Here is a 25,326-nt window from a genome sequence, read left to right as displayed (position 1 = left end):
CCCAAGTTCTACTCCAGCTTCCTCCCGAATACCCAAAACATGCGTGTTGCACCGAATTCGCTCAATTGTCCATAGGTAAAAACGTGAATTGTTGTTTTTTGAAATCACGTCCGGGTTGTAAACCCATCTTTTGCCATCTTTGCACACATGTAAAGTTTAGCAAGCTGATCAACTCATATTAGTACACTGGTAAAAACAAACAAACCAAAAAATCCTTGATAACTTCGCCCATTATGGTTAATATTTTAGCTTTGATTGAATAAAAATACTTCATCTAGTGCAAGGGTGGCAAAACTCATTTTTGTCGCGGGCCAGGTTTTACTTGCGGTTTCCCTAAAATCCTGAACCGCCTCATTATATTCACACAGGAAATTTATGAACTCGTCTTGGAATCCGAAATCAAGGCTAATGGGCTTTTCCAACTATTGTTGGTTGGTAACACAAAAAATGCTTTTAACATCTCAATATTATCATTTACGATATGACAATTTGAAATTTTGGTAGAGATTTGAACCAAAAAAATCACGGAAGATGATACACGTGCTTTGCTTTTCGGGGGTCACGTAAAGTCACGCGGTGGGCCGGATCTGCCCCCCGGGCCTTTAGTTTGACACCTGTGATCTAGTGCATCCTGAACATTTATCCTGGAACATTTTTATTTCATGTAGAGCATTTTTGAATATTGCAAAAAAAAAAATCCCCAGATTTTGGCGCAACATTAGCGCTGGCTTAGATAGCGTGACTTTGGAAACATGGCAGCGGGTTTCAGCGCTTGCAAAACGCCCGTGCAAGCTTCACGCCGGGCGCAAGCTTTTACCGTCTTTATTCGACGACATTTTATGGCCCGTTTTCTGGCTGATCCGAGAGAAAAAATATAAACGCAGAAGCGAGCGGCTCCTCGCGTTCGCCGTAGGCTAACGTCTACGTGGGCCGCACTCTCGGTGTCGAGGGCCGAATTTTACGTCCAGTCGAGGTTGAAAACAAAAATTTGTTTCAACTGGTCGCAACATTGGCAAAATCCAAAATTGAGTTCGGCGTTTTGGCCTCGTCCAACGGGATCGTTGACGCGAGAGAGCCTCCATTCGCCCGACGGCTCCCAACCCACAGCGACCTTTCTCTCTCTCCATCCCCGTCTCGGAGGAACAACAGCTCGCTGACGGCTTTCCAATTACGGTGGGGGTGGGGTGGGGTGGGGTGGGGGGGGTCCGTGAGCCGGTTAGTACGGGGGCGACGACCGCCGCATGTTAATGTTTGAAACCCGGCGTGGAACAACGCTAGACGGAGAGCAGAAGCCGCGAGGACGCCCGGCGACAAAGGCAGACGTCACAATCGAATCCATTCAAAAATAAATGTTTGTTTTTTTTCATCCGACTGCCATTAAAATCAAAAGAGCGTCTTATTATTTTTATATATTATCATGACAGCGGTGAACCCTTTTGCAGTGGTGGCAAGTAACAAAGTACAGAGTAGTGAGTCATACTTGGTCAGTTTACTTCAGGACATGACGCAAAAGCCTCTGAGAATCTCGTGATTCCCATTAGTGTGCTGCTCAAGTGCAGGACTTAAATCCATACTTCCGGATTTATGAGTTGTTTTTCTTTTTTCCTTTTAATTTAATTTTTTACGTGTTTGAGCAAACACACGAAGGCCGTGAGCGCCCCCTCTGACCACTGTGAGCAACCTCAGGCGTACGCACTGTGGTCAATCGGTGCCATCCAAAGGAGTTACACGGCTCATCAAAAGGTTCAGTTGACATTCCCATCAGAACATTTTAAAGAATAATTTTGTATTTTTGCAAACTTACATTAAAAATGTAAAAAAAAAAAAAAAAACGTTACAATACAAATACATACCAAGCCAACTATTAACTATAAAATTGAAATGTCACTTCCAATTTTGTTTCATTTTTTTTAAGCCACAATGATATCCCCATCTGTTTCTCTTGGTGTAAAACTGAATTATTGCTCGCAGAATATCTTTCAAAATGCACGTTGAAAGCTGAATGATGCTCCAAAACAGTTATAGGGTTAATGTCATGTTGCATCCAATATTTAAAATACAGAATTGTCTTTTTGGGCAATATATCATCTGTGATTTCATCCTCAATCAGGCTGTGCCAAGGTGGAATTTTAACATTATACACCATCTCATCCTGCACTTTCTACTTTGGCTTCAGACCAGACCTTTCTCACTCAAAAAAAAGAGAAAATCTCATCCAGTTTCACCACTTTTTCTTCGATGATTCACATACCCTGGTATTTGTAATTATGAGTGTACCCCTTTAAAATGGAGGGGGTGGGGGGGGCGGTGTCAGGTAAACAAGGACGTAGAGTGTGTGGCCCGGTGTGGCCGAGCAGCAGCTCTTTGTGTGCTGCCACTTTTAAAATTAAAAATTGAAAAAAGACGTCAGGCGGTAGTTCACTGCGCTGGATCTATTTTGCTCTGCGCTGAGAGTGTGCGACAAGTGCGCAAATGCGCAGTTGCGCAGCTTCGTGGGAAGATTTGTTATCTGTACTTCTATTTAAGCACACTGTAAGTACTTTTGCTACCAGTTAGGAAAATGTCACTTGTTACTGTTATTTTTCCAAGACGACTAGTCGTCATCAAAGCAGATGGAAAAAAGTCACTATTCTGACAAAATAAGAAGTCTGCTTTCCAAAAATAGTATTAATTTGTGAAAAATAAATACCCTGTTAAGTAGAGACAGGCCGGCACGGTAGCTCAGCGTTGGCCTCACGGCTCTGAGGACCCGGGTTCAATCCCAGCCCTCCCTGTGTGGAGTTTGCATGTTCTCCGCGTGCCTCGGTGGGTTCTTTCCAGGTGGACATTAATCCCACATTCCAAAAACATGCAACATTAATTGGACGCTCTAAATTGCCACTAGGTGCGATTGTGGGTGCGGCTGTTGGTCTCCACGTGCCCTGCGATTGGCTAGCGACCAGTTCAGGGTGTAACCCACCCTCTGCCCATTGACGGCTGGGATAGGCTCCAGCACTACCAGTGACCCTTGTGAAGATAAGCGGCTAAGAAAATGGATGGATGGAAGTAAAGACAGCTGTAAAATCGACTTAAGTATTGTTACAAAGTATTTGTACTTCATTCCGTACACCAGCGCCAAGAATAGGTCCCCTTGGTAGAACACGCAGCCAACATTCCAACTCAATAGTTTGGTCAAAAGATACAGATGGAGTGATTCGATGACACCGACTGGTTTTATGAGTATCATACTGTATTTTTTCAACAAATTATGATTGTATTTATTTTTCATTATTTTATCACCATTTTATTGTGATGCTCTTTTTTTTTTTAAATACTCGATAAATAAAGGTGGGTTGAGGTCCTGCCAAGCAAATGGCCTTTCGCTTCAAGGTCCACTGTCATGAAATGCATGATTTTTAGTATGTTATTAATGATTAAAAAAAAAAAAAAGGCAGCTGGAATGGACCCATCCATTTTTTCACCACGCAACATGATTTTTAAGTTTATGGCTTTTTGTCACCCCTGCCAAGAAAAACGTCTCGAGGGATTTGTTTTGGAGAAGAAGCAGGAAGTGACGTTAGTAGCAGACGCCCACTCAAGCGCTCTCGTATGTTTCTACTAGTTTTACCTGGAAAGAGTGCTAGCTCTTTGTTCCTTCGTGTTAGCCAAAATGCCGGCTCGTTGTATTGCTGGATATTGTCCGAACACTCGGGAGGACGGATTTACCCTTCACAAGTTTCCAAGAGACCCGGTTCGTCGTGAAAAATGGATTGCACGGGTGCAAAGGACGAGAGCTTTGTGGGTTCCAAATGACAGGTAGGTGTGGATACAGCTACTAAAAAAAAAAAATAATAATACTTTTGGGGGTTGGGGGGACGTAATCTTCTCAGAATGTAACAAAAGATACGCGTACGTAAATCAGGGATGCTAAATATGTCGGCACCGAGCACGGCTTCGGCCGGGCTGGCTCATACCTACTGTCTGGGAGTCTGTTGTTAGTTAAAAGTGATCCGCATATCATCTAAATATGGCTGGAAACGATAGGATAATATTGCCCCGGTCATTTCACTCGATCTTGTCCGCGGCGGACGGCTTCAGCGACGCCTTGTCCGCCGCGAGCCACGGCTTTGGCCGGGCTGGCTCCTACATACTGTCGGGGAGTCTGTTGTTCGTAAGAAGTGATCCGCATATCATCTAAATATGGCTCGAAACGATAGAGTAAGGTTGCCCCGGTCACTTCACTCGATTGTGAGATGTTCTCTTGTTCGAAAAGAGCTTCCGTGTCCCATAGCAGGTGGCACAGCGTGTTTTCAATGGCGAATGTCGGGGTGTGACGTAATGAACAGACGTCGCAGCTTATATGGCGACCGCTCGGATGTCGAGTGAGACTTCCGCAACTTTGCGCATGGATGACGCGCTCTCCGCTCATATTTTTTTTTTTTCGTGTGGACAGTGAAGTGGATAATGTTTCCGTATTTTTCATTACAATATCTATTTTAGAGTGTTTATAGGCATGACACATGACCTTTAAATAGCTGCTTTCTCTCTCCGTCGGCTCTGTGAATGATTAAAAAAAACAACAACAACAACAAAAAAACCACTAATCCGCATCGCACGTTGCGTGCTGATAATCGTCCGTCTTTTGCATGCAAATAATGGACGTTACGGATCGGGCAACGAGGGAGGCCGAGCAAGGACGAACATAACAGCTCCAGTTTTGAATGAGGGGAAGAGGTTGCTAGGCACTTTTTTCAGCATTTATTAGCTCCATTTGATGCCTTCGACCGTTGTAAAGGGGTTTGGTTTGGGCAACTCGAGCCGCCGTACGTTCAGAGCGGTTAAAATATCCCCGCGAGGCCCGCGCGGGTCACCGTTCAATCCGAACTGGGCCATAAACAGGAGGTCGGTAAACGAGAGCGGGAGTCGGGAGGGGGGGGGGATTATTCACTTTCTGCATCCAGACGGCGCGCTGGGACGCTTTAAAGGCGAACGCGCGCACAGGAAGAAGGTCTTCGTCGAGCCTGCGGATGCGGACGAGGCCAATTAGGCCGGGACGCAGCCGACTTTTCAAGCCCAACGCAATCAAGCCTGTTTTTGTTCACTCTCTCCCATCAATCGCGCACCACAGAGCAGACAAACTTCATAAATCGGTGCCCATTTTGACGTTTGATTGGCAAAAAGGAGCGAGGCCTTTTTTGTTGTGATTGGGTAACTTAGACGCATCCGACAGCATCTTTTTTCTATTCATAAATAATGTTTTCGTGACGCAAATTCAAAAGAATTGTTACAATTTACGTCGCGTCCTGTGTTTTGTATCACCAGCGTCACATAACAGAATGTGCTGGACTTCGTGCAGTAGTACGGACTACTACCTTAACCTACAAGTTTTTCCAGTGATAAGACAACTTACATTTTAGCTCTGCAAGCGAAATGGAAAAGCATTTCTATGCGAGGAGTGAAAGTGTCACCTATCCGCTTTTCGTCCATTTATTGAAGAAAAATACACGTACAAAATGACGAACGCTCGCAAAAAAAGCTGCTGTAGACCACAACTCACACCGAGGCGCTCGACTGACAGATGGATAGATGGATAGATAGATAGATAGATAGATAGATAGATAGATAGATAGATAGATAGATAGATAGATAGATAGATAGATAGATAGATAGATAGATAGATAGATAGATAGATAGATATAGATAGATAGATAGATAGATAGATAGATAGATAGATAGATAGATAGATATATAGATAGATAGATAGATAGATAGATAGATAGATAGATAGATGGATAGATAGATAGATAGATAGATAGATAGATAGATAGATAGATAGATGGATAGATAGATATGACCTCAGCAAACAAACAGCAAAGCAAGAGGCCCCACCGAGTAAATCAAGCTAAGCTCATCGTTGCTTTTTACTGAGATTTGTTCCTGTCTGAGGGTGTTGGGCAAAGTCAGTGTGAGTTTTATGTCACAGAACCGGGATTGTAGTGTGGGGGACAAACAATGAGATCTCGGCTCCGTTCGCTCTCCTGTAAGGCGAATTTGGTTTTCCTCCGATTTTGCCCTTTCAGGCTTGCACATGTATTGTATTACATATTTCATAGCCACTTGTCTAAAATATATGATTTTAATGAATCTAATTAAAATGACTGCAAATTGCTCCACTACATTTATTGGGTCAATTCTCTGGGTTGTATTTGAGAGCGAGCTCGGACGCCGAGTCGCCAGAACCGGAGGCGTTCATCCCGCTCCAGTCGCGGGAACCAAAGCGGGCGTCACCGACCTGAGTCTCCCCCGATGTCCGTGGGGGTAGCCGTGGCTGTGCGAGCGCCGCGGCGCCGGCCTGTCGTCGTCGTGCGAGTGATGCAGGGAAGGCGAGCGCGAATGGGAGGACCTGGAGCTGCCCGTGCTCTGGAGGCTGCTGTCGGGGAGGTCGCCATGACGACTCTGCGGCGCACAGTCCATTCGGTTCACTTCCATTCAGCCATTTTGGGTCAGGAAAGATGCACACCATCCATCCATCCATCCATCTATCTGACTGGCTGTTCCTATCTATCTATCTATCTGGCTGTCTGTTCCTCTCTATCTATCTATCTATCTATCTATCTATCTATCTATCTATCTATCTATCTATCTATCTATCTATCTATCTATCTATCTATCTATCTATCTATCTATCTATCTATCTATCTATCTATCTATCTATCTATCTACTATCTATCTATCTATCTATCTATCTATCATCTATCTATCTATCTATACCGAAACACCTCCAAATCTATCTATCTATCTATCTATCTATCTATCTATCTATCTATCTATCTATCTATCTATCTATCTATCTATCTATCTCTCTCTCTCTCTCTCTCTCTCTCTCTCTCTCTCTCTCTCTCTATCTATCTAAGAACTATTCATCAACTTATCGCAGAGTTTTATAAATGAGGTTTTAAATTAACAGGAAGAAAAAAAAAACACATTGTGCAGATTATTCCAATAGGATTGAAGCTGCCCTTAAAATTTTTTTATAAATGCAGTTTTCACCTAGGGGTGAAATGTCATAAAACACAAACATACCGCTGATGCAACAATAGCTCAAAATATATATTTTTTTAACGTTAAAAAGCCTAAAAAAGTTTTGATACAATCATTTGCGCGCAACTCTGTTTTTCCTCATATTCAGCTTTAGAGACCGTTTTATAAATTTAGAAGGAAAATCACTTAATTACACTCAAAATAAACTTTGTTTTCATTCCCATAAAAATTGCATTTTAATGTAACTGCAGTTCATTTTAAGACAGAAAAACATTAAAAATTGTATTTAAAAAAATAATGCAAAAATGTTTCATGTCACTTTTTTTGTTTGCCATCAAGATTGTAAAATCCAAATGTTTGTCGTTGTAAGTGTAAAACGAAGCGCAACACATCTTAAATGGGTAATATTAAGATAGGCATGTTAATAATGTATTAAAATAGAAACACTGTTAATTAAGTGTAAAGAGATATTAAACACCTATTAAAATAAATATTCCACTGTACTTAACCACTGTTAATAAAGTGTATAAGAGAAGTTAAGCATCGGTAAAATAGTTTTCAAAGATTACAGTTAATAGAATCCATTAAACGGTGCTAATAAAGTAAGATGTCAAAGGGCGCTAATAGCTTAAAATATGCTTAAGTCATTAACAAAGTGTAAGAAGATGTTAATTCCTGTTATTATAGCATATTATGACACTAATCAATATTAATAAAGTGAAAAAATAAGACAGAATTAACACCAAATCACACTTATGTTCCTTTCCTCAAATTCTCTACCTATAGCATTTATTTTTTGAATAATCTCCTTTTTTTTTTTTTTTTTTACTACGTGCTTAAAAAGGCAAAAAAATGAAAAAATAAAACTGGAGCAGAAAATGAGTGGCAAGCAGTCTCACCTCCCCAAGGCTGCCCCCCTGGTGCTGACCGAAAGCGGGCAGACTGCGCAGCGACGGCACGGGCGAGTGACCCTGCTGGCGGCCGCGGGACTCGCGAGGCGTCGGGCGGTGGACGTGGGCGCCGTCGTTGCCGTTGAGGTTGTTGTCGCTGGCCGAGCGCAGCAGCGAGCGCGGGGACGGGGTGGGGCCCGTCACCCGCCGACGGTTGGTGTAGGAGGGCGTCTCCCGGAAAGGCACTGACGACACAGAATGACGACACCTTTATTCTTTCACGGGGTCCGCTACTACGTCAAATAAAGAGAACGGAATCGGACACGCGGAGGACGTCGTGGGACAAAATGGAACACGATGGGCACGGTGGGACCTACAAAATATTAAGGGGAAACGTAATAGGGGCATGATGGTCAAAATATGCCATGATGAAAGAAAGTCAGTGACGTGTCAAATGGTACTGGACAAATGAGGAAAAACGGGACATAATAGAGGACACAGTGGGACACTATCGGACGTAATGGGAGAAAAATTGGGGACATAATGTTTCTATTGTCATCAATCTTACTACTAAGAGTTGACTTCAGTGTCACTAAATGAAGTATTATCGAAATTTCTCAAGTATAACGAGTCCTCAAGTATAATGCGCACCCCCAAAGTTGACCCCCCCAAAAAAAAAAAAACCCGAAAAACCCTTCTACCCATGTACAATGCGCACCACCAATTTGCTGCGATCTATATGCTTACAATATCAGGAATTGTTTGTATTTCTAATTTGCCAAGTTGTACTTTAATTGTTTGTACTTGTAATTTAATTGTGTGTGCTATCCCTTTTTTTAAAAAAAAAAAATGACGGTACAATCGTACTACGTAGTTTCAGATTACGTTTTTTTTTTCTGGTTTGGCCGCGTCATCGGCACGAGTGATGAAACACACCTTTTAAAGGCGGCTGCACAACTAGCCCTTGTAGTCGAGATATTTTAGTCGTCGTTTGAGTTAAAACAAACTCAGGGGCTTTCGTTTCTGATGCTTGGCGCACCGCCAAAGTTGATCCCAAAAAATACGGAAAACCCTTCTACCCATGTACAATGCGCACCACCAATTTGCTGCTCTCTATATGCTCACAATATCAGGAATTGTTTGTATTTCTAATTTGCCAAGTTTGCACTTTTATTTTTTGTACTTGTATTTTAATTGTGTGCGCTATCCCCCCCCTTTTTTTTTAAATGATATACAATTGTACTACGTAGTTTCAGTTCACGTTTTGTTTTCTGGTTTGGCGGCGTCATCGGCACGAGTGATGACGCATTCCTTTAAAAAGCGGCTGCACAATCAGGCCTTGTGGTCGAGATCTTTTTGTCGTCGTTTAAGTCAAAACAAGCTCAGGGGCTTTCGTTTCTGATGTTTGGCGCGGTCGCGACAAATATGCTACGCTAACGATGGTAAAATGCAAAGCGTTCAAGTTGGTGGTGCACATGACCATAATACATATAAATCTGTAACATAAGACATCAAATATCAGAAAGAAATGTATATGTATACCTTTTTTTTCCAACCACTGTATGTACAACTATACGTGATTGTCTTTTTTAATTTTTCATCCATACCTTAATATAATGCGCTCTATTGACTTTTTGAAAATATTTTTCGAAAAAATTGAAAATTATTTTCGAGAAATTACGGCAAGTGTCTTCATTTTTTTCAACTTTTTCCCCACTGTAACTGACAAACTGAATGAAATAGAAGCTATTTGAAAGAAAAAAAAACAATGGCAAAAGATAAGACTCTACAAGGGGTCGGAAGCTATGGCTCGCGCGCCATATCTGGCTCTTTTGATGTTGCACATGGGTCGCACAGCCCTCATCACTACATACTGGACAATGTCATTTTCTGTCGCGTGGGCAAGGCAAATAAGCAGAGACGGTTTGTCCTAGCGGGGTTGCCGTAGTGCACCGTTAGCAGTCGACGTGCGCAGGGGCAGAAGGATCCAACGCGGTAGCAACAATTAATTGCGCAAAAAGATTGTGGACAGTTTTGGGCAAGACCGGACAGCCATGGAGGAATATGCCGAAGCAATCGTGCCTGATGTTGCCGATTTGACAACTTTTCGCATCAAGACAAGATCATCAAACGAATAAAAGACATGCTAATGTTGGCAAGAACTGTTCACCACGGTACCATCGTGACGGAAAATCTAATTTAATTACGTTCACTATAAACGGACGGAAGTCTCGACGCCTGCAGGACGTTTAATCTAACGACGTATGAAAGACGAGAAAACCATCAGCAAAACCGGAAGTCACATTCGTTTGTCATCATTGCTTAGCAATATCATAACAATCTTATTTAAAAGAATTCAGAGACTTATTGTCGGTTCTAAACTAATGCTCAAATGCACCTTTATTTATGTTTTGAAAATATTGCACGGCTCTTTTGAAATTATATTTTCTCAGCCTAAAAGCTTCCCGACCTAAGGTGTACCGTGCAGGTATATGGAGGCGCTACAAAATGAACTTGTACACTAGATGGCAGAGTTTTCCTGCACGTAGCAGCTCAGCTCGGCGGGGGGTGGGGGAATCCAATACCACACCCCCCCACCCCTCCGCATCTCCTTCATCTTTCTGACCCTCTCCACTCTTTCATTTTCCGCGTCTCCCCACCCAGAAATCGTTGGAGCCCGAGAACCCCCGGAGGAAAAGGACCGCCAAAGTATGAGTCACTCACCAACGTCTGACGCCTTGTGGACCTTTATGATTTCCGCCAGATCAAAGTTCCCTGCTATAATAGCCACCTGGAGGGCGAGAATGGACGTATTAACGGAGAGTTCGATACGAGGGAACATCGATTACGCCGCCCGTTACGGGTGCACAGAAGCCGTCTCTTCAGTTCTGATCAAAGTCAGCGGAGGCCCGGTTGTCGGATGTCTCGGAACCGCGATTCAAACCCGCGTCCTCGGGCGACGCGAGGCACACGTGCTGACCACCAGCCGCAAAATCGTGCTGCTGCCTCGTAAGTTTGTTCTCCCCGACAAAAGCGGCAATGAAAAGAGCAATGTTGTGAAAAGACAACTATTTTTATTTGATCTATTCAATATCTTTTTCTATTACAGTACTCATTCTTCTTTTGCACAGTGCTGCCTCTCACAGGTCAGTGTTGGTACTACAACACAGATCGGGTATGCGGGACCTGACCAATAGAGCTCGTGCACGTGACGTCATTGCTTTTAAGGCGCCACATTGCCGGAGTTTCCAACGTACACGGAAGCGTCTTGCGGCCACACGTTAAACTTTGGTAAACTCTTGTGCGACAGATGTTTTTTTTTTTTTTTTAAATATGCATTGTTCTCAAATGAGTCCAATGCGTATTTAAAAAAAAAACAACAAAAAACGTCGGTCACACATAGGTGTACCGAAGTTCAACGTGTGGCCGCAACGCGCTTCCGTGTACGGTGGCTGAAGCCTATCCCAGCGGTTTAGTTTCTCTTTTTTAAATACGCATTGAACTCATTTGACAACAATCCATATTAGAAAAAAAAACCCAAACATCTGTCATGGAGAAATTTACCAAACTTTAACGTGTGGCCGCAACGCGCTTCTGTGTACGTTGGAAACGACTCGCTGTCTTTTTTTTTTTTTTCCCAATCATAGTCAATGAATGCAAGTTTGTGTAAAACCAGGGATCATTTATTTAAATATTGGTATTTGTATTGAAAAAATATGAGTGGATCCATCACTATGTGGGATTTATTCTTGATTGAGAACAGATCCAGCAACGAAGTATTCGTACGCGTCCAGACTTTTCTACGCTTTCAAACTCTTCCGTGTAAATCTCGATGACTTACTCACCAGATCCATGTGTTGATCTAATTTCTTATCGGCAAAAACAGACTTCGGCATTAAATACGGGTCCTCTATGCCGAGTTGATCTCATTTTTCCACGTAAATTCCTTTATTAGCATGTTTAACGGTATCAGACAAGACGCTGGGCGTCGTGCTACAAGACATATTTCCGACTTAGCAATGAATAATGCTTTGCTAGACCGGCAATATGCCCAGCCACGTGATTTCCGTGATGTCGGTGCACGAGCTCTATACTTATGAGCGTGTGCTGTGTCGGTTATTTCGCGTCACACCACCGATTGTAAGACCAACAAGAACTCACACGACGAGTTTTTCATCGGGTCTGGTTGCTCACGTTTGAAAAATCGGTTAAAGCGACGTCACACCTAAACGGATTTCTCAAATGTGACAGAACACGTGTTGACCCGACGCAAAAAAAAAATGATTTGCGATCGTAAATTTTGAACAGGTTTACTGACCGATTTGCGAGGGGGTAAAAAAAAAAAAAATGTTAACACCGCACACCACAGGATAATCTTTTAAAGTAATTTGAGAAGTGGGCTTAAGCTGAATTTGACAAAAAATGGGAAAAATGCTTAAATCAGGCCTTAATGTCAAGATTTTAACGATAAATATTATTGTTTTCAATAGTTTGAACATATCCAAACAAATAGACGTTTTCCAAGCATATCAAACCAGAGAAAAATTATTTAGTATAAGCTTTTAAAGAGATCTGAGAAGCAGGTCTTTGTTGACTTTTCTTGTCAGGGAGATAAAACGCTCGGATTTGACCGAGTTATGAATATGTATGTACGCCGCTACCCGTCGCTATATCGTAAGTATTGAACAAGTTTAACATTTGCGATTGCTGTACATTTTTTTTGTAGCAGATTGGAGGGGGGGGGGGGGGAAACCAGTCCACAAGCCCCACACCACAGAATAATTATCAGGATAGTCTGTAAAATATGATTTATTATCAATCGGATTATCAGATGAAACGACTTTGCTGACTTTGATCATGACAAGAGGTGTTAAAAACGTGTGAAAGCGGCAGCGTGTGGTACCTGAAAGGCAGTCTGGCTGTTGTAGTTCTTGATCTCCTTGTTGGCCCCCCGAAACAGCAGAACACGCGTGCAGCTGTCCTACATGACGGTACAGACATTTATGTGACGCGGGCATGTAAATGGCCGCCCCGGCGCTTAATTGGTCGGCCAATTAGGCCGCCGCGGTGGAGGTCACGCGTGTGTATTTGCGGACTTTTTAAATGTCACCTCATAAAAATGACACTGAGGTCTGCCCGGAGGGAGGAGGAGAGAAGGGAAAGACTCGAGACCAGAAGGGATCAATACGCGAGATCCGGCCCCGAACAAAATGAGCGCAAAAATGCCGAGCGAGCCTCGAAGGACATCGCCGTCATCCGGGCTGTACTTGGCATTTGGCGGAAAAATGACTTTTTTTGTTTGCGCTTGTACTTTTTCGACCAAAAAAAGACACTCGCTGGCCTCAGACGCGAAGCGAACACCCGCACAACCACCAGCTTTGCTAAATGCCGCATCTCCGCGTTTAAAGGAGACATTAAATAGTTTGGCACAAATTAAAACAGCGTTGAGGGGTCTCCAACGCCCCGAAGTTTCATTCATTCATCATCGTTTTAAATGCGCCACCGCTAATCAACGTCTTTTCAGTCACGGTTGCAGCGCTTCGTCACCCGAGACGCCAACTTGCGCATTTTAGCGAGTGTACAGTATGCAGCGGGGGGTCGGCAACCTGCGGCTCGCGAGCCAGACCGGGCTCGTTTGGTGCTTGCGTACGCCTCGCAGAGCCCTCATCATGACATACTGTATCCAGCAGGGGTGCTCAATGTGTCCATCGCGATCGTCCAGTCGACCAATCACGAGGCAGTTCTGCTCGATCGTGTGATGGCGTGCCCCCCCCACCCCAAAAAAAAAGACGTCAGAACATTTTTGCACCACACGTAACTTTTCCCTAACAACGACCTGCTGCACGGCCACACACTCTTCTTCCTAGTTTACCTTGCACCACCCCCCCTCCGCTCATAATTACATATGTTACAGTCCTTACGCAGCCTATCAATGTGGTTAATAATAACAGCGTGCTTATGCGCTGCCCACCACCGGAATTTTACTTAATTAATTTTTCAATTTAATTTTTTTACATAAAGACGTGCCTCTGTCGGCACGCATTGTTGGCGAGCACACGTAAGTGGGGAGAAATGAGAAAAAAAATGGAACCTGCAGATCAGCTGATTTTTATTTGATGTATTCAATATACAGTACTCATTCTTCTTCTGCACAGTGCTGCCTCTCACAGGTCAGTGTTGGTACTACAGCACAGATGGGGTACGCGGGACCTGACCTATAGAGCTCGTGCACGTGACGTCACCGTTTTGACAACGTACATGGAGGCGTGTTGCGGCCACACGTTAAACTTTGGTAAACTCCTGTGTGACAGACGTTTTTGTTTTGTTTGTTCTCAAATGAGTCCAATGCGTATTTAAAAAAAAAGAAACTAAACCATCGGTCACACAGATGTTTATCGAAGTTCAACGTGTGGTCGCTACGCTCCGTGTAAGGTGCCTGAAGCCTATCCCAGTGGTTTATTTATTTATTTTTAAATATGCTTTGGACTCATTTGACAATAATGCATATTTAAAAAAAACATCTGTCACAGAGAAATTTACCAAAGTTTAATGTGTGGCCCCAACCCGCTTCCGTGTACGTTGGAAACGACTCGCTGTCTTTTTTTTTTTTTTTTTTCCCCAATAATAGTCAATGAATGCAAGTTTGTGTCAAACCAGGGGTCATTTATTGAAATATTGCTATTTGTATTGAAAAAATCTGAGTGGCTCCATCACTACGTGGGATTTATTCCTGATTAAGAACAGATCCAGCAACGAAGTATTCGTATGCGTCCAGACTTTTCCGTGCAAACGCACTCGCCGTCACGTACCACGCACTGCGGCGTGTGAATATTGCCGTACTGACGATGTTTGGTTCTACCCATGCATATGAAAAGTCTTTCTCATATTTAAAAAAAAAATTCAAACCAAGCTATGTTCACCAAAAACGGATGGAACTCTCAAAGGCCGCATGAAGTTTCATTTCATGAAAAAGACGACTTAGCTATTAGCAAAGAAGTCGTATTAATAGTAAAAAAAAAAAAAGTACTTTTTAGTTAGCAATAGGATAATGTTATTTAAATTAATTTAAAGACTTATTGTACTCTTGAAGAGTTGTTGAAGTCTATACTTAGTTTTTAAAATACTGTATGGCTCTTTTAAAATTACATTTTTAAATATTTGCCGTTTATGGTTCTCTCAGTCGAAAAGGTTCCCGAGCCCCGGTACGCAGTACCGGGTCCGGCGGGCATGCGGACATGTCGCCGCAGACCTTCCGGACGGGCATTCGAGCATTTTCAGACGCCAACTTCGGTCCGGCCATCGCTCGGAAAGGGCAGATCTTCAGCCGGCCGAGCTTCCGGGTCGGCATTCCGTAAATCGGCTCCCTGTCCGCTAAAAGTACAAACGGCTCGCCCACAGACGCAATTTCGGAAAGCAAAAGATTTCTGCGGTTGTTTTCAACGCTTGATTGGTGGTCGGCGAACTTATTTTGAAATTTTAATTTGTTTTCAGTATAAAGGAAGTACTCACAGTTAAAAAAAATAATAATAATAAAAGAGTCCAGCATCGGTGCCCGTCTCACCAGCATTATTTATTCTCCCGAGGAAGTGTGTACTTTTGTACAATAATACCATTACTCCCCTATTATCTAATGTTTTAAAAATACAATTTCCAGGATTTATGATTTTTTTTTTTTTTTGTTGGTTGGGAATTCCCACTGATATTCAAGGAAGTGGAAGACTCTCTTTCTTTTTCGACTCTCTGTCATGTACTTAGTGTAACTGTGCAAACATCCCTCGGGCAAAGTAAAATCCACTCGTAGATTGATGGACATATCCACAGGGGGGGTTGGGGGGGGGGCCACCGGCTGTTCAGCTGGTGGTGGGAGGGGTTGAAGTGGGGTGGGGGGGGGGGAGTTTTGAGGATCGATATGTAATTTAGCAATGAGCACAGAATGAACGGGACAAGGTTCGGCCCGCGGGCAAACGCCGACGCTCCAAACTCAACGGGTCGTCGAGTCACGTGTTCCCCTACGAGATGACGACGCATTAAAAAAAAAAAAAAATGAACAAATTCGAAATGAAATCAAATCATAAATTCCGTTTCTCTGAAAAAGGTTGAAAAATTCATCTCCGGCAAAATGGGTTAAAAAGTAATTAGCAAAATAAATATAATGTGATCGTAATCTATGGATAAATAAAAAAGAAATGGAACAGAAATTAAATAGAAAGTAAAAAAAATGAAAATATTTTGGATGGTATTAACATGAATAAAAATGAATAATGTAAATTCAAACAAAAATAATTGAAAAAAAAACATGAACCAAAATATATGTATTTCTATAAACAAAACACTAACATCAAGCAGTATACAAAAAAAAATACAGGTATTAAAAAAATGAAGTAAAAAACCAACAGAATATAACTAAATAAGTGTGCTTCATGATTAAATGGCTTGTTCTCCTAAAGTGACATTTCAATTAAGAATAAAAGGATAAATAAAACACAAATATTTGAAAAATAATACATAAAAAATGAATAACAATAACTAAAAAGAGGAAAACATTATCAATGAAAAATAATTACGATAAACAAAACTAAATCTGCTGCCTAATTGAATAGGTCGTTCTTCTGGAGCTCATCTATGAATAAAATAAAAGACTATAAAAACAACATTAAATGAAATAGTTCATCCGTAGCAAAATAATCTTTTCTGCAAAGCAGCTCAAAAGAAACATAAATACGAGCTGACCTCATTTCAAGCAGGGGACGCGTAAACATTATTGGACATCGAGCACTTTTACGACTCCCGAAAAGCGCCAGGAAGCGGACAAAAACCAACGAGTCTGGCGCTAAGAGAGCCGTGCGTCACCTTGGACGATTTCTCCCAGAACGGCCCGCGGCGGGTCCAAACGCAACTGCGTAATGCACTGATGACGACAACGGGGTTCAGCCAAAGGTCAAGTCGTTTGGAGTAAATTCACTGAAATGCGCAAAGTACAACATTACCAACGAGTCGCATAATCCAGTGGCGCCCACCGGCCGAATTTCTTCCCTGTCCGTATTCTTAATTCAAAGCGCTCTCATCTCATTCACGTTCACGTTTCACCAGTGACAGGAATGGAAATGCATTCTTCCAAAAAGCTCTGGTTTGTTTTTTGTTTTTTTTTTTTTTAATAAGGAAAAATAGTACCGTCATTTCCGGCCTATAAGCCGCGACTTTTTTTCCCCACACGCTTTCAACCCTGCGGCTAATTTGTGCAATTTTTTCCTAACGTTCAATAGGGGGCACTCGCGCGGAAAAGGTAAGAGTGAGACCGGTGGAATATATGTGCCGAGGAAGTGACTTTTACCGCTGTTTTTTTTTTTTTTTTACCGGCCCTGTCAGCGCTGTGCTAGCGTATTGCTTCTGTATTACTGCTGTGTCTCAGTGATTTTTACCGGGATGATTTTTTTTTTAACCGGCCCTGTTAGCGCCATGCTACCATGTTTCTGCTGCGTTACTGCCGCGTCTCAGTGATATAGGTGTTTTTTTGTTTTGTTTGTTTTTTACCGGACATGTTAATGCTGCACTAGCATTAGCGCTGTCCTAGCGTATTGCTACTGTATTACTGCTGTGTCTCAGTGATTTTTACCGGCATGATTTTTTTTAGCCAGCCCTGTTAGCGCCGTGCTAGCGTGTTTCTGCTGTGTTACTGCCACATCTCAGTGATTTAGGTGTTTTTTTTTTTTTACCGGACATGTTAGCACTGCGTTAGCATTAGCGCTGTGCTAGCGTATTGCTGCTGTATTACTGCAGGTGTCTCAGTGATTTTTACCGGGATGATTTTTTTTTAACCAGCCCTGTTAGCGCCGTGCTACCTTGTTTCTGCTGCGTTACTGCCGCGTCTCAGTGATATAGGTGTTTTTTTGTTTTGTTTTTTTTTTTACCGGACATGTTAATGCTGCACTAGCATTAGCGCTGTCCTAGCGTATTGCTACTGTATTACTGCTGTGTCTCAGTGATTTTTACCGGCATGATTTTTTTTAGCCAGCCCTGTTAGCGCCGTGCTAGCGTGTTTCTGCTGTGTTACTGCCACATCTCAGTGATTTAGGTGTTTTTTTTTTTTTTACCGGACATGTTAGCACTGCGTTAGCATTAGCGCTGTGTGCTAGCGTATTGCTGCTGTATTACTGCAGTGTCTCAGTGATTTTTACCGGGATGATTTTTTTTTAACCAGCCCTGTTAGCGCCGTGCTACCTTGTTTCTGCTGCGTTACTGCCGCGTCTCAGTGATATAGGTGTTTTTTTGTTTTGTTTGTTTTTTACCGGACATGTTAGTGCTGCACTAGCGTTAGCGCTGTGCTAGCGTATTGCTACTGTATTACTGCTGTGTCTCAGTGATTTTTACCGGCATGATTTTTTTTAGCCAGCCCTGTTAGCGCCGTGCTAGCGTGTTTCTGCTGTGTTACTGCCACATCTCAGTGATTTAGGTGTTTTTTTTTTTTTTACCGGACATGTTAGCACTGCGTTAGCATTAGCGCTGTGCTAGCGTATTGCTGCTGTATTACTGCAGTGTCTCAGTGATTTTTACCGGGATGATTTTTTTTTAACCAGCCCTGTTAGCGCCGTGCTACCTTGTTTCTGCTGCGTTACTGCCGCGTCTCAGTGATATAGGTGTTTTTTTGTTTTGTTTGTTTTTTACCGGACATGTTAGTGCTGCACTAGCATTAGCGCTGTGCTAGCGTATTGCTACTGTATTACTGCTGTGTCTCAGTGATTTTTACCGGCATGATTTTTTTTAGCCAGCCCTGTTAGCGCCGTGCTAGCGTGTTTCTGCTGTGTTACTGCCACATCTCAGTGATTTAGGTGTTTTTTTTTTTTTACCGGACATGTTAGCACTGCGTTAGCATTAGCGCTGTGCTAGCGTATTGCTGCTGTATTACTGCAGTGTCTCAGTGATTTTTACCGGGATGATTTTTTTTTAACCAGCCCTGTTAGCGCCGTGCTACCTTGTTTCTGCTGCGTTACTGCCGCGTCTCAGTGATTTAGGTGTTTTTTTTTTTGTTTTTTTTACCGGACATGTTAGTGCTGCGCTAGCGTTAGCGCTGTGCTAGCGTATTGCTACTGTATTACTGCTGTGTCTCAGTGATTTTTACCAGCATGATTTTTTTTTAGCCAGCCCTGTTAGCGCCGTGCTAGCGTGTTTCTGCTGTGTTACTGCCACATCTCAGTGATTTAGGTGTTTTTTTTTTTTACCGGACATGTTAGCACTGCGTTAGCATTAGCGCTGTGCTAGCGTATTGCTGCTGTATTACTGCAGTGTCTCAGTGATTTTTACCGGGATGATTTTTTTTTAACCAGCCCTGTTAGCGCCGTGCTACCTTGTTTCTGCTGCGTTACTGCCGCGTCTCAGTGATTTAGGTGTTTTTTTTTTTTTTTTTTTTTTTACCGGACATGTTAGTGCTGCGCTAGCGTTAGCGCTGTGCTAGCGTATTGCTACTGTATTACTGCTGTGTCTCAGTGATTTTTACCAGCATGATTTTTTTTTAGCCAGCCCTGTTAGCGCCGTGCTAGCGTGTTTCTGCTGTGTTACTGCCGCATCTCAGTGATTTAGGTATGTTTTTTTTTTTTTTTTTTACCGGTCACGTTAGCACTGCGCTAGCGTATTGCTGCTGTATTACTGCTGTGTCTCAGGGATTTTTACCGGTATGATTTTTTTTTAACCAGCCCTGTTAGCGCCATGCTAGCGTGTTTCTGCTGTGTTACTGCCACGTCTCAGTGATTTACAGTAGGTATGTTTTTTTTTTTTTTTTTTTGTAACTGGCTCTGTTAGTGGTGTGCTACCGTGTTGCTACTGTGTTGCTGCCTCGGTTGTTTTTTTTTTTTGTTGTTTTTTTTTACCAGCCCTGTTCGTGCTACCGTATTGTTGCTATGTTAAACTAAGCTAAGGTATTAAAACTTTGGAAACTTTCTGTGTACCGTCTTTCTTTGCAAATATCTCGTGTTTCAATGTGGATTTCAATGTGGGCACTTGCGTCTTATGTATGTACCCAATGGTATTTCCTTTACAAATGTACTGGGTGAGGTTTATAATCCGGTGCGCTCTGTAGGCCGGAAATTACGGTGCTCTAAAAGTACAAGAAAATCATGGCAATGTTTAAATTCACTCTTAGTTTAGCCTTTAAAACGTTCTATTTTACATTTATTTACAATAATTTTGTATTGTAGCCTACTGGATGTTTTTAAATCAGGGGAAAGAAAGTTTTAAATGATCGGACAAAGCTCTCGTTAGGCCGTTAAATCGAGCTTCCATTGTAGATTTCAGATTATGGTTGTTGTTTGCGTAACTGTAATTCAGGATATTAAGTGTTAACTATTATTTTCGCATGCGGGTTTACTTTATTTAGAGCGTCATGAAGTGGGGAACATTTAGAAAGATGATAAGGTGTCCGTGCATATCGCGATCACGCTAATTGGTCTCCAAGCCGCCGACTAAAACGGAGCCTTTTTCTTCTCGTTCAGACTCGCGGAAGCTAATTAGCACGAGCATCAGCCGTCCTCGCGTAACAAAACACCGTGAACGTCACTCCGACGCCATCGTCAGCGCGGCTTTACACCGCAGTCGCGTAATGACCGCGTTCATTCATGTTTAGAGAAGAAGACAGATGCTTCCCCGGCGCAGCGGTTCTGCTCGTAAAGGAGCCACTTCATTGCGAGACTTTTCCTGAAAATTTCGGTGACGCGCTCAACAACGACCGGTGAAAGACGGAAGGTTCCATATTAATTAGACGCTGGATCGTTGAGTTGACTTCACCGTTGTGCATTCAAAACCTGTAGCTGGCTAAGGTTCTTGTCATCTTCCAATCGGGCAATTTACAGAGAAATTCCCACCCGACTATCTGCTGCCTTCGCTGGACTGTACGAAAGCGGCACATCGGCGTGCGCGGGTCAGATTTTCGCCGTGAACGAGAATAGCGGCTAGCCTCTCTGGCCTCGGCTACTCGATTGACGCTCGTCTTGAAATATTCATGACGCCACGGACGCGAGTACGATCACGGCGCAGTCGACTACGAAGTCCAAACGTATACGCAGTACAGCACGCGTAATGACCTCACAACGACTAACTGGCCACGCCCCCTTTAATGGATTCCACTGATACGGCAAGTCATGGCACTGCAGTTTACGTTAATTTTTTGTTTTTTTTGAGGCTTCGCACACTACCGAGTAATGTCATTTTTTTTTTCATCCCCACCCGCGATGTTCCGGCGTCAATTGTCCTTCATTTTGTCCAAACACCTCGACACAGGCCTCGCTCGGCCTTTGCCCAGCTGACAACTTAAACATCCATCACGTTCACGCGAGCAGACGGCGACACCTTTCGATCGCCACGACTGAAACGTCCTCTCGTCGCCGCAGATCTCAAGCACCTCTCATCTCGAACTGTTTGGGATTCTCCCGGCCTATGGATTTATTGATCTAGGCCGGCGGCTCGGGTTGCGGCCGCGCATTTGGCTGCGTGATTGCAGACGACCGAGGCGGCGAGGGGGTCTCGGGCTTTTCAGGAGCCGCTCGCCTCCCCCTGCGGCGGGCGAAAGCCCGTCTGTTTGACAGATCAATCCGCTCATCGCCGCGTTGCGCCTCGGCGGGGAAAAGTACGTGGACTTCTCTCTAATGGAGGACACACAAAGAGGCCGAGCTGCTTTTTACTCGAGTCAAGAAGCCGTACGCCTGAATACAAATAGAACATCGATGCCGTCTTGATAGAATGAAAAGAAAGACGAACACGGGTCAATCTGACCCGCGACACGGCGGAAGGGGGACGCTCGCCGTATCATCGCCGAATCGCTACCCGGCCATCGCTCACATGTCGGCGAGCAGACATCAAATGCGCATTGTCACTTCGCTCTTCCACGAGGGAGCCAATATGTCCGGGCTCATAAACCCTTCTGGGCATGCATTATTCCATTTTTTTTTTTTTTTTTTTTAATTTCCTCTTTTGATCCAGAATGACTTTCACGGGCCAGGATCTCCCTCAACGGTGTACGGTTACCGACAGACGCCAGGATAGGTCACGATACTTCGTGGGATTAAGCACGGATGTTGTATCGGGGCCGTATCTCACCAAACTGGGGTTTTGATACGTCGCCGTATTGATATTTAATGCTGGATTATCGATTCTGCATCATGCCCACCTTGCGATGTTGATGAGTGAGGCTGCAGACACAGTGACACATAATATTGTGATACTGACATCTGATTTTGTTGAAATGAAACTGCACCAAGACTGATTGCGATATTGTTATTTGATGATGCAACGATACTGTAATACCGTATTGTGACACACAACGGTACGATGCATCTGAATATCGACATTTTAACCGACGCTGTGTTGTGATGGATAACGCCGCAGTGTTTTGGGATCATCCAAAATGGTAATAAACCTCAAAGAAGGATGTTGAAGAAAGTTAGAGGTTGGTTTTGTTTTCTTAAGAGAATAACATTTTGTGGTCAATTATTCGGGAATTATTGTTGTGCGGAATCATTATCCAACTCAATGAAAAACATATTCTCACTTTTTTGTTTTCATTTGTCGAAGTGATAATGATGAACAAAAGAGTGCAAAACCTTCCAGTCGAACATGATGGAAACGAATATACAGCGCGGTAAAAAGCTGTACCTGGTTATAGAGCGCGCACACGTGCAGGGCGGTGTTCCCGGAAGCGTTTTGGGCGCTCATGTCGGCTCCGTAAAACAGAAGATGTTCCAGGTGCTGCACGTGGCCATAACGACACGACTGCAAGTACAAGAATCAAGGAAAGCAAGGAGAGCTCACTTTACAATGGCGCCGAGCAAGACGGCAAACGTACGGTCGGGCTCATTTCCTAAAACATGAGAATTGGGTGTGCAGTGAACTTGGGGAAGCTCGGGGAGAGGCCGGCACCAGTTGTCGCAGGGGTCTGGTAAGACCAAGACGCCAATAAATGCGCGGGCGAAAGGAGTTTGGTCACGGGTCATGTGGCATGACTCCTTCTTGTGACAGGCTCAATGCGTTGATCGCGATCGATTGCGAGGCAGTGCGGGTCGATTGTGTTACCGCGTGACCGATCTTCTTCTTCTTTTCCTTTCGGCTTGTCCCGGACGGGGTCGCCACAGCGTGTCATCTTTTTCCATCCAAGCCCATCTCGTGCATCTTCCCGTCTTAACACCCCAACTGTCCTCGTGTCCTCCCTCACCACATCCATCAACCTTTTCTTTGGTCTTCCTCTCTCTCTCCCTCTCTTCCCTGGTAGCTCCATCCTTACCATTGTCCTACCAATTTCCTCACTCTCTGGCCTCTGGACATGTCCGAACCGTCAAAGTCTGCTCTCTCTACACTTGTCTCCAAAACATCCAACTTTGGCTATGCCTCTAATGAGCTCCTTTCTGATCCTATCCGACCTGTTCACTCCGAGCAAGACATTCAACATCTTGATTTCTGCCGCCTCCAGTTCTGCTTCCTGTTGTCTCTTCGCTGCCAATGACGATCGCTTGCGCCAATTGACTGACAGTCGATTTGACCAACGCTGGCCTTTTCTGACGTGTCGCAGCGAGTTGGCATCCCATCTCTTGCTTTCTTCATGGCAGTCGCAGCGACAAAACACTCTTCCAAGCACCCCCCACCCCTCCTCCACTACCACCATCGCAACAATGATACAGTCACCATCTCCCCCTACCGCCATAGGCAGATTGATATGCTTGAAAAGTAGATCTTGGGGCAAAAAGGCTTGGGGAACCTCTGCCTACATCATTCCGATGCTCCAAAATTGCTTAGAAATGGTAAAATGAATGGAAAAGCTCAATTCTCTCAGTCTCCTCCCATTTTGCCCCGTGACCCCCAAATCAACATGATAACAACAGTCATCGGCACATGATTGTTTTTTTTTTTACAGATGCCTTTCGGACGCAGCTATTTAAAGACACAAATTCAGCCACGGCAATTTGTGGGTGCTTCCACGTTTGTTTTTGGAGCACAAAACATTCTTCAGTGGGCCAGTGTGACGGTCTGAGCGCTCCCCCGTGCCGAAAAGTCTCCTGGTGATGAATGCGCATGCGCTACTAACAGGGGAACTCTGGGTACGGAGCAGATGCTTACTGGGAAATCCCCCGGTCTCATAATTCCCCTTCTTCGAAATAGAGGGAGCTAACATACGTTATATCCTAAGCCTAACCTTAAAACAAAAGTTGATAAAAAACAAAAAGATGCATAAATATATGTACGTTCGCTGTGTTCGTCTTTCTGAGACTGGCACATGTTCAACATGGATGGGGATGTTTGAGACTGGCCGGAAGTTGACAAAATATACGCGCATGCGCATTAATGACAAGGAGACTTTTCAGCACCGGCCCATATGGCTTGGAATTGGGCCGGGTCCGCCGGTGTGCCGTGTACGTCACCTGGTGTATCTCCTGCCAGCCGTTCTCGTCCACGCAGCCGACCTGCGCGTGGTCGTGCAGCAGCAGCTCGCAGCAGTACGGGTCCCCCCCCACCATAGAGCTGTGGTAGAGGGGCGTGAGCCCCCGACTGTCCTTGTAGTCAGGAGATGCACCCAAATCCAACAGCGTCTGAAGGGAAATTGGACCAAACGAAACAACAAGGTGACAACTCTTGACTTAAAGGTTTCACGTCACAGGAAAGGGATGCAGAGTTCATGTAAGGAGAATACTGTATGGCAATATTTTTCAATTTAATGCTGTTGTTGAGATACTTTACCACTGCAAATAATGGTGCAGTATGTTGAAAAAATATTGGAATTTCCATGCAAGCGTATTGCCTCAGTAATGTGACAGATATTCCAATATTGATATTTAAAGTTGGTGTTATCGATACTGCACTACGACAACAATATTCTACATTGCGATATCGATATGCAATGCCGCTGTGCCAATATCACGTCATGACATCGCAAGCTTGCGCAATACTTTTGCAAACATTGTAGGATTCAAAAAAAAAAAAAATCAATACAAACATTTTAATGACAGAATTATGTTGCGAACGGGGCGAAGATACTTTCAAGGTGTTTGTTTTGCTTTTGCTCAACCGAGCGCCATTCACGCTATTGTAAAAGTTTCCTTTCAAGGCAGTTCATCCATTAAAGGAGCACAATGGAAATCACAGAGGGACAAAAGAGAGAAAGAAAAAGACGAGTAAATTGCATATTCCGGCAGCAAAACAGAGCAGCGGAAGAAGAAGCGATCTGAGTCGGAGCAGACGGACGCTGCAAGAGGAGTCAGTAAATGTCACATCATTTCAGAGATGACGCGCTGAGCCTCGTACGCCGCAAAATTGCTCAAGCACACTCCAGCGGACGAGCTCGGCCGCTCGCGAAAAGCCCGGTTCTGCCCAGCTGCCCGAGCGGGCCCATTGTTGTCGGGGTATGAATGAAAACAATGAGTCACTCTTTCTGTTGCCAGGAGAG

The 25,326-nt window shown here is 43.7% G+C and overlaps 1 protein-coding gene across 1 annotated transcript in view; it reads right to left on the bottom strand.

Annotated features, from left to right (window-relative positions):
* The window catches only part of shank3a (SH3 and multiple ankyrin repeat domains 3a), a 125,053-nt gene that overhangs the window by 75,841 nt on the left and 23,886 nt on the right, over positions 1–25,326 (bottom strand). The window contains exons 4-9 of the mRNA XM_061821659.1: positions 24,305–24,472; positions 22,548–22,664; positions 12,814–12,891; positions 10,635–10,701; positions 7,920–8,155; positions 6,272–6,435 (exon numbers count right to left, since the gene is read on the bottom strand). Of these exons, the coding sequence (XP_061677643.1) occupies positions 6,272–6,435; positions 7,920–8,155; positions 10,635–10,701; positions 12,814–12,891; positions 22,548–22,664; positions 24,305–24,472 (830 nt within the window). The remainder of the gene's footprint in view (positions 1–6,271; positions 6,436–7,919; positions 8,156–10,634; positions 10,702–12,813; positions 12,892–22,547; positions 22,665–24,304; positions 24,473–25,326) is intronic.

Source organism: Syngnathoides biaculeatus, chromosome 6 (assembly GCF_019802595.1).
Source record: "Syngnathoides biaculeatus isolate LvHL_M chromosome 6, ASM1980259v1, whole genome shotgun sequence".
Taxonomy (NCBI): Eukaryota; Metazoa; Chordata; class Actinopteri; order Syngnathiformes; family Syngnathidae; genus Syngnathoides; species Syngnathoides biaculeatus.
The sequence above is the reverse complement of the archived record's forward strand: the minus strand, read 5'-3'. Positions and strand labels throughout refer to the sequence as shown.